Source organism: Sphaerodactylus townsendi, linkage group LG01, assembly GCF_021028975.2.
Source record: "Sphaerodactylus townsendi isolate TG3544 linkage group LG01, MPM_Stown_v2.3, whole genome shotgun sequence".
Classification (NCBI taxonomy): domain Eukaryota; kingdom Metazoa; phylum Chordata; class Lepidosauria; order Squamata; family Sphaerodactylidae; genus Sphaerodactylus; species Sphaerodactylus townsendi.
Window position 1 is genome coordinate 166,907,718 of NC_059425.1, and position 17,131 is coordinate 166,924,848.

The 17,131-nt window shown below is 44.2% G+C and overlaps 1 protein-coding gene across 1 annotated transcript in view; it reads right to left on the reverse strand.

The window, feature by feature from the left end:
* The window catches only part of PUM2 (pumilio RNA binding family member 2), a 75,017-nt gene extending 62,811 nt beyond the window's left edge, over positions 1-12,206 (reverse strand). Inside the window, exon 1 of the mRNA XM_048506029.1 lies at positions 11,957-12,206. Within this exon, the coding sequence (XP_048361986.1) occupies positions 11,957-11,983 (27 nt within the window). The 5' untranslated portion in view covers positions 11,984-12,206. The remainder of the gene's footprint in view (positions 1-11,956) is intronic.
* Positions 12,207-17,131: the final 4,925 nt, after the last annotated feature.

Consider the following 17,131-nt stretch of genomic DNA (forward strand, 5'->3'; position numbering starts at 1 on the left):
TATCTTCCTTAAAAATTATCCCATGCATAATTTTATAAATCTCTATCGTGCCCCCACTTAATCATCTATTTTCCAAACTGAACAACTCATAATAATGGGTATAAATTATGAAAGGTACCAGCCAGACAATTTTTTTTAAAAAAAAATTACAGTGAGAGTAATTCAGCAGCGGAATTGGCTGCCTAGGAAGATAGCACGCTCCATGTCACTGGCAATCTTCAAGCAGCGGCTGAATACTCATTAGGGATGCTTTAGGCTGATCCTGCATTGAGCAGAGGACTGGACTAAATGGCTTGTGTGGCCCCTTCCAACTTTATCATTCTAAGCTTCAGACTCTTCAGACTTTCCTCACAGGCTGCTCTTTTTAGTCTGCTGGTACTCTTTGTCAATTGGAAGTTATTGAGAACCACACCACATCCACCTGCAAATGGTTTTGGTGGTATTCTAATCTGCAACAGAGTTCCAGTTTCAATCCTAAAACATACTTGACTTCCCCAAGAACAAGCAAGGCCTGGTAGGGCAGTGGCGCCAAAGAGCCCTCCTGCCTGGCCTGGCACTTTCCCTCCCAGTCCCCAGCACCAAAAACCAAGCTGGGCCCAGTGGGGCAGCAGCAGCAAGCCACCCTCCTGCCTAGCAAAGCACCATCCCTCCCAGTCTCCTGCCAACCCCTCCCCACAAAAACTAAGCTAGGCCCAGGTGGGATAAAGGCTGCAAGATGCCCTTTCACCTGGCTCAGTACCATCACTCCCTGTCCCCTGCCAGACCTCCCCCCCCCCCAAAAAAAACCCCAAGCTGGGCCCAGCGAGATAGCAGCACAAGCTGCTTCCCACCTGGCTCGGCACAACCCCTCCTAGTCCCCCGCCAGCCCTCTGCCCCACCAAAAAACACAGCTGCCCAAATTTTACCTCTTCTGAAAGCACTAGATTATTTTTTTTGTCATCAAGACACAAATAACCCATTAAATCTTAATGGAAAGAGATACTGAGAGGTCACTTGCCATTGCCTGCCTCCGCTTCACACCTCTGCTAGTCGCTTGAGGTCTCCCATCCAAATATTTGACAGGGCTGACCTTGCTCAGCTTCTGATATTGTGACCACATCAGGCTACCCTGGGACTGCGCAGATTAGGGTGGTTATAGTCAGTGAAAAACAGGTGTTTTTCAACTGCAGGAAGATTACATGGGGAAAGCCAGTGCCCCTATACCAGCGGTGGCGAACATATGGCACAGGTGCCAGAGGTGGCATTCAGAGCCATTTCTGTGGGCACGGTTGCACAGGGTCCGTCATGTAGAGGGGGTGGAAAATCACCCCCACACATACACACATCTAGGCTGGCCTGGGCGCGATCGTTTACCTGGGAGTAAGCTCGGTTGCTGGCAATGGGGCTTGCTTCTGAGTAAACCCTCCTAGGGTCCTGATTCACCCATTTGAAACATTGCACGGTTGTTTCACCAAGCTTACTCCCAAGTAACGTGTTTTTAAACTAAAACCTCAGTATTCAGATTAAATTGCCGTGTTGGCACTTTGCGATAAATAAGTAGGTTTGGGGTTGCAATTTGGGCACTCAGTCTCGAAAAGGTTTGCTAGCACTGCCTTACACCTAATTTTATTTCCAGTGATGCTCAGCTCATCAAATAAAATTTATCTTCAACTGTGTGGCATTTTCCCTTTGTTCTGAGCCTTTAAGGAACTTCTGTGTTCTCTATGGCATTAGACAAAACTGAAGTGCATCTTGTGAAAAAAATATATTAATTTAAACATTTCTAATGAGAACGATTGGAATTAATATTTTTATTTGACTGATATTTAATAATTAACATTTAAGTTTCTTAAACTAATATTATGTTCTAATATCAATAAATACTTGAACTGAAATATTTTATTGAAAAAAATTAATCAAATGTGGTTTAAATGCTACACTAAAACAAGCCCAAAGCTTTACAAGGGAATTTTTTTATTGGAATTATAGCTGCCATTTAAATACAGCATGTACTCTCCTAACACAATATTTTTTACATTTATTTCATATAAATAGACAAAAGCATTAAATGCCACCACCATATTTACAAAGAAGTATATATTTCCAAACAATGATTGCTCTCTCTCCCCAAATAACACTTTTATAGCAAATGATGGGAAACCAAAGACAGTGAAAACTGTCCAACACATTAACAGTACAATCCTTTGCAGAGTTAGAACACTCTAAGCACACTGAAAACAATGAATTTAGATAGGAGTACCTCTTCACAAGTCTAAACTGCAATTTCAACACACCCAAAGAACAGTGTATGATGTGCCACAGACACTGCCATCCACTCATCTATTTCAACAGAATTTAACGCTTCCACAAAGGTCACCGGTGCATCTCAATTTCACCATCACTCTCCACAGTATCAGTTGCATTACTTTCTAGTTCCCTAGCGGACTAACAATATAATACATGCCATCATATAAAAGTAGCCATAAGAATTTGAGCTGTGCATTTCATTTCACCTGCCTAGATGAATTCTTAACTAGATTTTTAAAAAAATGTTTTATATATTTGTGGTTTTATCCACATTGCATTCACCACTTAATACACTGCATGTGTATTCTTTCACAAAATTTCTCGAGATAATCACCTGAAAAGCATTAACTTCAAGTCTGAAGCTGCCAAGCTTATCCAAATTGGCAGTGGTATTCATTAATTACTGATTTTAGGAAACAGCTGCTCTTTAGAAATAGAACATTTCCATGGGAAAGGAAAACACTATTTTCCCATTAAAAGTACCTAATTTTTGAGAAATTATTTACCTCAACTCTGAGAAATATTTCTTTATTTTAAAGTAACATTCAAATAGATGGCATCAACGTTTTCACCTTTCACAACGACATTTTCTATCAGAAAAACTCATGAAAGTAAAACGTTTTCTCTATGAACCACATTAAGAAATATTCTATGTAAATTCAGTACTGTCCAAAGAGAATTGTGTTCTATATATAAATGGAATAGTTATAGTCCTAAGCAAAATGTAGTTTTCCAATTACAGCTGCAATTGCATGTTTGAGCCCTACCAGATTCCGCAGACTTTTCTGCAATTCGCTAGACTAAGTCAAAGTCGAACTACTGCAGTCTCTGGGATGTTTAAAGACAGGCCACAAAGGCAAAAGCACACCCAATCCCTGCTCCTGAAATTCCAGGTATTGAATGTATTGGTCCGGTGTGGTGCAGTCTGGCTATCTGGTTGTGTAGCATCCACTAAAGGCATATACTCTGTCAATGATGTTGGCGATGGAGTTGAGCTGGGCCTTGGAGTTCCTCAGACTATTAGTCTTGGGGGATTTCAACACTCATTCAGACTACGATACTTCCACACAGGCTTCGGATCTGGTGTCATCTGTGGCGACACAAGGACTCTCTCAATTTGTTTCAGGTCCTGTGCATCAAGCAGGTCACACCCTGAGTTTAATTTTCAGGGTAGGGTTGAGGGTGGGCCCAGTTCTTACAATTTAAGTGCCATGGCTGGACCACCATGCCTTGAAGGCCTGTCTAGGCATACCACACCCTCCATGTATAGGCAGCAAGCTGATTTATGCTTGCACATGAAAAACATTATCAACCTGTCTCTTAAGTACGGAGAACTTCCCTGATGGACTGAAAGAGGCCATGGTGAGGTCGCTTTTGAAGAAGCCATCTTTGGAGCATTTATTTATTTATTTATTTATTTATTTATTTAATTTCTATACCGCCCTTCCCCGAAGGGCTCAGGGCGGTGTCCATCATACATATAAACAATTAAAATCCAATTCACCCCCAATCCCAGTTAAAACCATATACAAATTATAAAATTCAAAGTTGAGATGGCGATTAAAATTGTTTCACCTTCCCCATTCCTACCCCCCACAGGAGGCCAGTTTTTCCACAGAAATGAGATGTTATCCCGGCTGGCCAAATGCCTGGCGGAACAGGTCCATTTTACAGGCCCTGCGGAAACTCTGTATGTCCCGCAGGGCCCTGATCTCACTTGGGAGCCTGTTCCACCAGGTAGAAGCCAGGGCCGTAAAAGCCCTGGCCCTTGTGGAGGCCAGCCGGATCACTTTGGGGCCAGGGATCACCAGGTCTGCCTCCGAGGAGCGGAGGGGCCTAGCAGGGCGATATAGGGAGAGACGGTCCGGTAGGTATGCTGGTCCAAGGCCACAAATAACTTTAAAGGTCAAAACCAGAACCTTAAACATGGCCCGGTACTCGATTGGCAGCCAGTGTAGTTGGTACAGGACCGGAGTAATCCGGTCCCTAATAGATGTTCCCGCCAGCAACTTGGTTGCCGCATTTTGCACGAGCTTCAATTTCCGGATCATGGCTAAGGGTAAGCCCGCGTAGAGCGAGTTACAGTAGTCTAACCTAGAGGTGACTGTGGCATGGATCACTGTGGCCAGATCAGAGCGGCAGAGGGAGGGGGCCAGTTGTCTAGCCTGCCGCAGATGGTAGAACGCCGCCTTAGCCGTCTGGGTGACCTGGGCAACCAACGATAGTGATGGGTCCAGTATCACCCCGAGGTTTTTGGCAGACAAGGCTAATGTTAATGCCTCGCCATGCAGCGTAGGCAGACTAAAGGCCGCCGGACACTCCCCTCGACCTAGCCACATGACCTCCGTCTTTGTAGGATTCAACTTCAGCCGACTCGCACTCAACCAACCAGCCACGGCATCTAAACAACGCTGGAGAGCATCAGGAGCCGAGGTCGGGTGGCCCTCCATTGTGAACAAAAGCTGGGTGTCATCAGCATATTGGTGACACCGCAGCCCAAAACTCCGGACTAAACTTGCCAGGGGGTGCATATAGATGTTAAAGAGCATCGGAGAGAGTATCGCTCCTTGTGGCACCCCACACATGATGGGGCGTCGTCCAGAGATCTCACTCCCCGACGCTACCTGCTGTCCTCGGGTCTTGGAGAAATGAGGTCAGCCAGTTCAAGGCTGAACCCCGAATCCCAATACCAGTGAGGCCGTGGACCAGAAGGTCGTGATCTACTACGTCGAACGCTGCGGTGAAATCTAACAACACCAGAAGCCGACCCGCCTCTATCCAAGTGCAGCCGGAGATCGTCCACAACGGCAACCAACACCGTCTCAGTTCCATGACCAGCGCGGAAGCCGGACTGAAAGGGATCCAGTACATTTGCATCATCCAGGAACCCTTGGAGCTGATAAGCTACCGCTCGCTCAATTACCTTACCCAAGAATGGGTACCTTACCTTTAGATCAGTGGTTCTCAACCTTCCTAATGCCACCACCCTTTAATACAGCTCCTCATGTTGTGGTGATCCCCAACCCTAACATTTATCCATTTTACAGATGGAGAACGCTGATGCAGAGAGTCTTAGGCGACCCCTGGGAAAGGGTTGATCGACCCCCAAAGGGGTCCCGATTCACAGGTTGAGAACCACTGCTTTAGATCCTGCCAACTACCACCCAGTGTCCCATCTTTCTTTCCTGGGTAAGGTATTTGAGAGAGCGGGTGCGAAGCAGCTCCCAGTTTTCCTGGAACTAATATCAATCTTGGGCCTGTTCCAATCTGGTTTTCAGGCTGGCCATGGGACAGAGACAGTATTGACCACCCTTATGGATGACCTCCAGATACCTGGACTGGGGCAGGTTGGTGCTGCTGTTGTTGCTAGACTTGACAACATTGTTCAACTTGGGTGATCAAGACATCTTGACCAGACCACCTTGCCATTGTTAGGATTTGTGGGTCAGCCTTACAGTGACTGTGCTAATTTCTCCAGGGTCAGGGCTAGAGGATAACAATCAAGGAGAGAACTTTGGCACACACCATTGTCTAGTTTGTGGAGTTCTACAAGGGATGAGTCCCTGATATTATTTGACATCTATATGTGGCCTCTTGCCAAGTTGATCAATAGGTTTGGACTGGGTTGTTAACAATATGCCAATGATGTCTAGCTTTTTGGGTGGTAGATCCCAAGCTATGGAACAGCCTCCCTGCAGAAATTTTAGGATTGTATGTTTTAACCCCATTATGTAAGCTGCCCTGGGACTTTGATGTACAGGGGGGTATAAAAGGAATAAATATATCCGTTGATAGATGGCCATCCAGATGCCACCCCAGATGTATTGTCAAGTTGCTTGAGGGCCATGGTGGAATGGTTGAAAGAGAGAAAACTGAAGCTAAATCCAGCAAAGCGGAAGTCCTGTGGCTGGGTCAGGGAGGTGGAGGTGGGGGATGCTGACTGCTGACTCTTGTCAGAGTCCAGCTGACAGTTGCATCAACCATTAGGAGTCTACGTGTGTTCCTTTATGCCTCTCTGACAATGGAGGCTCAGGTTATACACATGGTGTGAAGTACCCACTGCCCCACTGGGGCCCTCAGGAGATTTTCCATCTAAAATTTCAACTACAGTCTCTGAACAATTCTAATTGTCTGATTTTAAATAAAAATCTAGCATGTGAGGGTTGACTTTTCTTAATATTTCCCTGGTTTTCCCACCTTAGTAATAAAATACATACAACAGGCTTCTTCAGATCGGATTTTTGGTCGAGAGCCACGCTGTTCAAACAAAACCAAAATGTTTCTCCCAATATGAAATCAAAAAGAAGGCACCAGAGGCTTTTGTAATGTGGTAATGATGAACTGGAATAAGATTTTATTTATAACAAAAATATATTTTGGCAAAGTAAACAGTAAAGCAGTCTGTTTAGACATTACATACACAAGTAGCTGATGTTGCAAGCTTATTTTGTTACAGTTTATTTCAGTTCTTCAGATAAAGGTGTCTTACTTTGTTACACTCTGTATTTACATTACATAGATGTTATTTGGTCCCTTGTTCTCCTTAACTTCCTTGAAAGAACCAGTTTACCCTCAAGTAAAGATGTTTAAGCAGTATGCATCCAAACTACTCAAGACAACTTCTTCCTAGATATGTCTTGTCAGACACTTTGGTCCTTCCTGTCTCCAAACAGAAATAAAAATCCTCTCCTCCCTCCTTGCAATACCACAGCTTATTCTCTTTGTGTGGATTTCCTTTGGAGAATTTAAATCAGCAACCAGTCTGTTTATTTGTGTTACTGCTTATTTTACTGAGGACTCAGCTCAGACTACTGCTGTCGGACTCATTCCTCATCAAGAGTAAGCTTTTTTATCAAGAGAACAGTGCAAACACCACACATCTGTTCACTAGCTTACTCTGTCACCAAACTCCTGTCAGTTCTCTCAACCCTGACTAAGGAATTTGCTCTTTAGCCACAAGCCAATCACAAGCAGCTACAGCACCTTATGTGTAGGATTCTTTCTGGATCACAGCAGCAAAGACTTAGCATTCGTTACACATGGCTCACCTGGCTTTCCATCATCTCTACCAGGTGAGACAATTGGAGTCCTACGTGACCCAGGCTGACCAAGCCATAGTGATCCATGCAACAGTCACATCTAGACTGGACTACTGCAACTCATTCTATACATGGTTACCCTTGGGCCTGCTCTGGAAATGCCACCTGGTGCAGAATGCAGCAGCAAGGCTCCTTATGGGGACCTCGTGGCAGGTGTGCCGGGTGGAGTACTGGATCAGGTTTTAGTACGTACCTTTAAAGCCCTAAACAGTCTGGGGCGAGTGTATTTAATCAAATATTTCTCCCAATATGATCCTTGAAGATGGCTGCATTCAGTGAATGAAAATCTGCTAGTGGTCCCTGCACTGAAAGATGTCTGGCTTTTTCAACCTTGGCCCCAACCTGGTAGAATGGTGTCTAGTGAGACTTGCATCCTGTGGCACCTGATGCAGTTCTGCAGGGCCTGTAAGACAGCTGTTCCATCAGGCATACAGCTGAGGCAGCTACGGATTTCCCTTCTTGGCACCCCCTGTTTGATCTTCTTCCACCCTTTTTCCTCTCAGTGGATTAGTAATTCTAATGCGCTATCTCCCTCTCAGTGGGTTAGTCTTCTAATGCATTATCGCCATCGAGTACGAATAGATTTTAAATGAGATTTAAATGCTATTTAAATGTTGTTAAAATCAATTTTATTTCTCCATAGAATGTTGATAGCTGCCCTGAGTCCGTGAGGGAAGGGCAGCATATAAAACTAATGAAATAAATAAATAAATACGGAGGTTCCTCTTGCCATGTATAATTAATAGCCACTGGACAGCCTCCATGAATTTGTCTGATTTTTAACACCAATCATAACACCAACTGCATGAGCCACAACATAATGGAGAATATACTCAGCATCACATCAGTAAATCTTTAAAAAAGAAATGCAGCCGCACTAATCAGCTGTTTAACAGGGCAGGGGAATCAATTCCACCCTGTTTCTTTTCTTCAACAGCTGACTGGGAGATTCAGGATTATTAATAAGGCTACATGCACACAATCCAAGCTAATGAACTGGGCAGCAGCAGCATGCACAGTTCCCCATCGGAACACACAAAATTCTACCCAGTTAGAGATATACATACAGACGCTTGTGTCTATGCCCATAAGCCTCCACTAGGATCTAGAAAATCTTGCATGCTTTCTTTTGTTGATCCTTTACTTACTGCCAACCACCTTCATAGGATGATATATACTCTCAGTGTTGAGCAAGGAAATCCTTCTATTCATTTTGTCCATGTAAACTTCTATTACGTTGCGCTCTTGGCAACTTTATCTTAGACTAAAGAGATCCAACTACTCTAGCCTTCCTTTAAGGGATTCTAATCCTAATTTTAGTAGCCTTTCCTTGGATGCAAGCTCACAGCCACCATGGTTACTGCATTTCACAGAGCACTGGGGTACATGGAGGTCTTAATTAAAAAAAAAACATTTTCCTGATGGTTCCATGAATTATATTCCCATGAAAAATTTAAACTGCAGTAAATCTTAAAAGAATAGTTCTTTTAAAAATTTATTTAAACATTGCTTACCAAGTATTTATTTAAATATATTTCTATGCTGCCTCTTCAGAGTTCTGCTCGAGGTCACTTACAACTAAAAAACACAGTATAAATTAAAAGGTAAAAATGCAACTACACAGTTTTATAGGTCATCTAACATCCCAATCTCAACACAAAGGGGGGGGGAATAACATTTCTGTAAGACAAGTTAGCCAACATAGGTCATAATTATAAGTCTTCAAAATGGTATAACAATACAAACTTATTTGCAGTCAGTCTTAACCATGGTTTGTACTTGTTACTGCGCCCTTGACGAGTGAGCTGTTATTTATTTCACAAAGCAGGAAACAGCTTTTTTTCCCCCAAGTCACAGATGTTTTCAACAGTGACAATAATGTTGCTTGTGGAAACAAGACAAATATATAGGCAAGATGCAGTATGATAAGCTATTAAGTATTTGATCAATTAATGTCTGAATACTTCAGTAAGCTTTTATATGCCCAGGCCTCCTGAAAATTTCCCTAAGCAACTTACAGCATTCTCCCCTTCTTCATGCTATCCACACAATGACCCTGTAAAGTAGGTTAGGCAAAGAGTGCCTTGTCTCACACAGGATTACTCAGTAAGCTTCCATGGGAGAGTGGGGATTTGAACCTGGGTCTCCCAGACCCTAACTCAACACACTAACCTCTACACCAGTGTTTTCCAACCTTTTCGACGTCACGGTACCCTTGACCTCACTCTTCATATCTCACGGTACCCCTGCCATCCTCCCCCCACCTTCCCCTCCCAGTTCCCCTGCTTGTCACCCCCCACCTTTCCCTCCCAGGGTGAAGGGAAGCACGGGGGGTGGGAAGTGGCTACTGACCTTGCGTCAGGCCCTGCCCCCTGGGCCAGCTCCATATCCTTGATGGTGCCAGTGGGAGACATCGCAAAAGTGAGGGGGGCCGGTAGCATTGCCGTGGTACCCCTAGGACCATGGTGGCGAACCTTTGGCACTCCAGATGTTATGGACTACAATTCCCATCAGCCCCTGCCAGCATGGCCAATTGGTACCACAGAACCCTGGTTGGGAATCGCTAATCTACACTGTAAAAAAGTAATGTTCGCTACAGTGATCTGCAATTCCATTGCAAGCGTAACAGGCAAAACAAGAATGTAGATACATCTACAGCAATCCAAATGTAAATTGTATATCAAATTCTGATCAGGGTGGGAATGAAATACAAAAGGCAAGCAGATACAAAACAATACCAAATTATCTCTTCCACTAATCTAACAATGTGAATACATGTAAAGTTTTCACTGGTGTTCAGTTTCAAAACTTCCTCAGAGTAATCAAACACGATACAAATCACATGATCTTTAAAATATACAGACTGGTTTGTGTAAACACTTTGCCTTTGTTAGTTTCTTTATACTTACCAACATCTAACTGATGAAATGTAGCTTTTCAGGAGAATGTATAATGCCTCTAAGGAAGAAGGTTTTAAAGAACTATTCATTATAAACAACCTGAAACAGTTAACAATTCTCACCCTCAATTTAAAATAGTACATTATATACTCCAATAGTTCTGAAAAAAGTTAATTTTTCTGCCTTATAACACTTCAATGCACTCAATTACCTTGAAGTTCTGTGAACTAAAAAGGAGGAAAGTAATGTAGACCAATTATAATTATTAGAATTTTTATCCAAATGTCAGCTACTCATTTCACAAAAGATGCTTCACTACACCTGTAACTGTAACTATTATAAATTTCAAACAGCAGTTTTGCACCCCTACTGTACAATAGAAACATTTCTAAATGTTGCTATGATCTCTGAAATATTTAATGTGAATAGGCCATTTTTTTCATGTCAAAGGCTTAAAAAAACTATTTTCTACTCAACATAGCATGACATTGTTAATAATTGTTCGCATTTCTACCATATTACCTCCTGTTTCATGATAGACTACCACACTTTTTGTGGCCCTTCCTACAGAGTTATGTTTTTCCCCATAAGTCACGACATAGTTTCTCAGTAATTCTCTATACAGAGCTGTGAATAAGTTATCAGCTACTGCTTTTTAAGAGCATCTTTATGGTTTGCATTTCTAAGAATCCAAAGGGGAGGGGGAGCTGTCCCATGCACCAAACAAACTGGATGTTTCTTTTACATACAAAAATCACCTCCGTATGACACATTCAATCTTCTGATTCATGCTTAAACGCCACAGCTAAAAAAATCTGCGGGTTGCCATAAACAAAGGTTTTTAACAGCAACAGTTAGCACATCTAAAGCCTGCCTACCTTCCACACACCTTTCTCATCAGCCCCCTTGATCTATGTAGGACAAAAACATTCCTGCTGTCCATCTCCATTTCAACCGCCTACTTCCCTTCCACATACCCTTTTGTTACGACTACTCCTTCGTGGATTACCAAAACACACGAATACACACAAAGCAATCCCTTCCTGCCAGGCAACAAAGGCAGAAACCTTCACACACGTTCTATTAATAACTATTTTGGTCCCAAATAACAGGTCCCATCTAAATTGCCTAGTGGTTTATAGTAGCTCAAAGAGCCCCCCCCCCCCACACACACACGTACGTATAGTTCCAAATGATGCCCTTTCTAATGGCCAAGCCTCTAATCTCCTTCCTCCCTACATAATACAACACAGGCCTTCAACCTCCCCAATCCACAGAACCCACACAAGAACCCGCAACCCACGCACACTAAGGGAAAGGGGAAATGGAGACTTCGACCTTTCCATCCCAAAACATCCCCCCCCCCGATCTCTCTCTCGAATGTACAGTTTCCTCACAACATTGCCCCACCCACTCCCAAATCCATCTCCTCCATGCTCGCAAACATATTCGCTCCTCCAAACGACCTGCGCCCCTCGCGTTTTACAAAAGACCCTTGTCTAACAACAACAGGGTGGCGGGGGTCAGAAAGAAGGGGACGGGGGGACCTCAACCCACCCACTGAAATGTCCCCACCAGCACCATGTTGGCTTCTTCGAACACCCTCGTGTTTTACAAAAGCAACGGGGTGGGGGAAACAGAGAGAAGGGGGGGAGGAAATCCCCAACCCACCCATTGAAAGGTCCCCATCAGCACCATGTTGGCTTCCTGAAGCACCACACCCACACCGACCGTCTCCTTTCTTCCATTCTCTTCCTCCTTCCCACCCCCCGCTGCTTTTGCATGGCTTCCAGCCGTCCAGGCCTACTTCTGCAACACAAAGGCAGGCAGGGAGGCGGGGACGAGCGCGCAGGCCCGGAGCAGCTGCGGGGGTCTGCCCTCGTTTTCTCGTATCCCCCCCGCCCCCCTTCCACGCGACCCAAACAATAGAACGTGGGGGGAGGGGAAACTCCGCTCCTCAGAATTCTCTGGCCCCTCCCCTCCGTTCCACCCCCCCACCCCCCACCCCCCACCAACGGCCGAACACTCACGGGCTGGTCCGGCGGCGCTGCTGCTGCTCTCTAACGGACGCGCAGAGGGGGCCTCCTCTTCCTCCGGGACCGCCCTCGCCTGTCACTGCCCAGCCGCCCCCCTCGCCTTCCCGCCGCCGCCGCCCCTCCCCCTCCGCCGCCGTGAGGAAGGCTCACAACAACATGGCGAGCGTGCGAGAGAAAGAGAGAGACGGACATACAGCAGCAGCAGCAACGGCGGCGGTAACCCGCGAGGGCGCATGCGCGCCGTCAACCCGTCCGCGGACGCCGGGAAAAGGGAGGAGGACGGAGGAGCTGTGCCACGCGCATGCGTCGCTCCAGCCGGCAGGCGCGACGGCGGGTTTCGCGCATGCGTTTTAGCGGCGGTAGTCAAAAACGGACCGAAAGGGGCTGGCGGGGGAAGAGAGTTGTGTGATTTGGGTTTTCAGGGATCCCTGTATTGATTTTCCATCAGGGATCATATCCCATCCTCTAAAAAGAAAGAGATAGGAATTGATCTACAAACTCGCCTACAGGGAAAGAGGAGCCTCTTTTTTTCTTTTTTTTTTTGCTGTGAAAATAGTCATGGTTTTAACAAAAATTCACTTTGAAATGATAACACGCTTCTCATAACAAAAATGTAGAGGAGATAGTTGGTGTTTTGGCTTTTCAAGGATCCCTGTATTGATTTCAACTTCACATCTGACGGGATCGTGACTCCCCTAAAAAGAAAGATATAGGAATTGCTCTACAAGCTCGCCCAACTCCTGCAGGTGAAGAGGAGCCTCTAAATTATTTTTAGTGCTCTGAAAATAGTCATGGTTTAAACAAAAATTTACATTGAATGATAACATGCTTCCCATAACCAAAATGCAGAGGAGACAGGTGGCAGCCCGAGACAGGGCTTTTTCAGTGGTGGCGCCTCCCGTTTGAGGCTCCTTTGGCCCTTGTGGTGAGATATTCCGTTATTTTTAGTGCTGAGCTGCTTTTAGCCTGGGAGCTATTCTATGGATAGCATTTTAGGCTGCTTCATGTAGTTTTTAATGAATTGTTTTAATATTGATCGTTTCACAGGAGGGGGGTTGAAAAGATTTTGCTGGATTTATTTTTTACAGTGAACTGCACTAAGTTGGTCTCTGGAAAGGTAGTATATAAATGTTATAAGTAAATGGATAAGATTCCTGTGCTTTAAAAGCTTTTAACTGGTAAAAGTTCAACCCTTTCTTCTGGCAGTACAGTGGTGAGGAAGGCTGTTACATTTCACCCTATTGTACAGCCTATTTAAGGGGCAATAGGATGTTTCAGAGCTGCATTTTTAATGTCAAAGAAGATTCCAAGATTCTCCAAGTGGGCTGTTACATCTGCTCTAATAAGCTGCCTTGACTCACCACTTGATACTGGAAACTCATAGTTTAAATATTGAAATAACTAATCAAGTCACATTATATGTTATGTGCAGCCCTTGTAAAAAAATGTGTTTGACTCCCCTGTTCTAGTCCCTTTACAATGAGTTCACAGGCTGTCCCCCACCCCACAACCCTTAATTTTCTGGCCATATAACAACCTCTTCTGTTGTGGCCCTCTCTAAATGCCTTTACTTCTCTACTCAACTGTGTAAGATCGATTAAAAGAGAAATGTAGCTTTATTTATATATTTGATTTAATATATTAGATTAGCATCTGCCACTTGGAGAATATGATTTGGATTGAGAAGCAGGAGCACTTTCCATAACACTAACTCTTTGTAACTCTTATTTATATGTGAAATAACGATATAGCCAGGGCTAGGGAACATCAGCACTTCTCTGTTGTCTGCCTACATCTTGTTGTACTTAATTTTTGCCAAGAAGCTTTTGTTCCCAAGTTCATTTTTTTGACCAAAGAGTGTCATTATTGAAAAGCACTGCAGGTCACTGTAGACCTGTTTTATTTTATTTGCAATGCTATATTTCCTTTACACTCTGACCCAGATAGCCCTGGGCTAGTCTAATCTCAGGTTGGCCTGGTTAGTGTTTACACGGGCAATCTCCATGGAATACCAGGGTTATGATGTGGAGCCAGGGAACGGCAAACCACCTTGGAAGGTCTCTTGCCTGGAAAACCCTATGGGATCACAACCAGTCAACTGTAACTTGACAGCACGCACACACAAACACAAAATCTCCATCACTCTTTCCCCAGTTACGGAGAGAATCATAGGCTGATTTTTTACAATCAGAATGCCTCGTGGTAGATCCAAGGGCATGCCTGCCGCAGTGCTTTTTATCCTGCTTTTGACTCTTCACTGCTCCCCGGTTTGTTGTGGGATTTGAGGCAGGGCTGGCGCGTTATGCCCCAAATGTTTCTTCATGAGGCCAGTGCTTCTCCATTTGCACTGCAAGCTCTTCCGCAATGTCTTCCACGCATGCGCTGACAACCTCCATTTCCCGCATTCTGATTGGCTGAATCTCCCACCGTTCCCCCACTCACTTTCACTATTTTAGTTTTAAATGACTCTGAACACAAAATAGGTGCTGAGGAATTACCCCCCCTGATCTAAAATCGCTTGGCATTATGCGGTATGCGATGGGAATTGCTGTCCTTCACCCCCCATCCCCCATCTAAAATCTAAATCTAAAATCCTTACAGCTTACGTACCGAAGAGAATGTCGCTTGCCCTTCCCTCCCGTTAGAGTAGGCTGGCTTTTCTGCCCAAGGTTTCTCCCTCCTTTCTAAAAAACCCAAGGTTTTTCCCTCCGTTTTTTAATTTCCACTGCAAGGGGGGCAAGAATGCCGATTCTCAGCACCTGTCCATTGGTGGGGCGGGCCAGAGCAGCAAGGCAGGAAAAATGGTCCAGTTCTGCTACCAAGGAGTTTTGCACAGCGGTGGAAGTCACCGGAGCAACAAAAGGGCATTTCAAAAGAACCTCAACCTTTGCTGTTCAGGAAATCCGCAGAGCTAAGCCAATGCCGTGGGGCAGTGTGGGGACAAAAATGTGGCAGGCATGCTGCAGCACCAGGTGCTGTGAAGAACTCCCGATTGCACAGAGGAGCAATTTCATTGTAAATTTATGTCGGTATAAATGTTGCACTTCTAATATAATAGCTAACTCTTCCCCATTCAATAGTGAAGTGAAGGGCCTGACTTTGGCAAGTCTCTCACGAAGATTTCCAGTGAAACAAATTCATTTGATTCTCTTCTGGATGGAAGGCATAAAATTAATCTCAAAGCTTCACAACCTTTGGCTCCGGAAGAAATTTCTCATGTTAAAACTGATCTCTGAGGAAGGTTCCAGTAGCAGTTGTGCATCTATACTCCCCCTAATGCTTGTTTTTTTGATTTTTCTTGAAAGAAAGCTCCTCCCAGTGCACTATATTGCTGGCGAAGTTTCTTTAAGTAAGATATACAGAGGCCTGAGGACTTTTGATAAATTTGGTATAAAAAAACAACAAGCAGTAATCATTTAAAAATTCAAAGTAGGTTTTCAACTTGGAGCGCTGCCTGGCCTGTTTTCATTTTGCAGACTACAAGGTGGAAGTGTAACCCAACTTAGAATTTAAGAGAGATATTATCATTAATGGAAAAGGAGTTCAAGTCTCTGACAATGTGATCCCGCCTTGTGACCCTTGCCATTCACCAGACTTACAACAAAAGAAACTTTTAAATCTGTTCTCTGTTTCACAAACAATAATGTGCAGTACAACAATGAAATATGGCAAACCAATGCAGAAACAATAATCAACATGTAATAGTTCTGGCCTGTTGTGCAAAACAGGCTAGCAGGGTCTGAGTCCTTTGCAATTTTCTCTAGCTGTGTCCTGTGGCACTGTTGATGGACTTGCAGCTTTGCTGTTCTTTGGCTGAGCTCCCTCTCTCCTGGATTGTCAAAAGCCTTCAAGGGTAGTCCTGAAAATGTGCAGAATTAAAGTTCATAACAACAGAACTCCTGTGAAGTAAGGTCATGGCTCCAGTCTACAGGTCCTCCTAACAAGGATCCCCCCCCCCAGGGAATGGTTTATATAGCACCCACTGTAACATTTTATAACAGGAAACCAAAATACAAACTACTAGTCAGTCAATATAAATACAATATTCCCTTCTCAACATTTAATACAACGTTTTCATGCCTGAAATGTGCAAATTAAGTTCATAACAACAGAACTCTGTGAAGTAGGTTGGCTCTAGTTACAGGCCTCTAATGGATCTGAGGGAATGGAGCTCTTTCTTCCTTATATGGAAAATCTGAGCTCTGTAGCCCCCCCCACCCCATTGGACCCTGGGTTACAGAAGCCCATGGGTGTTTAACTGCACATCCAAAATGTGTCACTTTCAGACCCACCCCCCCCCCCCCCCGAATGCCTAAATCAACAAGGTATTCTGGTACATGCGGAATTCCCTGAGCCAGCCCCTCCATAGCCCTTAGAATCACATCAGAGTAAGGAAGATTAGACAATAATAGTTAAAAATACATTTTATGTATGCTGATGATAACGCATGGCATAGACTCCTTATCCAATATCTGCATGACTCCTTTCCAGTTTTGTAAACAACTGCCTTCCAGCAAAAGATGCCAACAGGTCTTCAGGCTGCAGGATATTTTTTGCCAGTTGCAGTGCTTAATTTACCTGCAATTACTGAATGCGCATGCAGATCTGTCTTGTTTTAATTGAGGTCCATATGCCCATTTTGCAAACTTTGCCAGTTTAATAATGCCAGCTTCCCGAAGTCTTTCCAAGTCTGTTTTGGCTTCAAGCTTGAAATGGCATGGGGTTTGTTGGGTTTAGGATCTATTTTTGCAGTAGTCCCCTCTGAAGTACCTGGTAGATCCTCTTGGTGAATAGCCTGATACGCATTGAA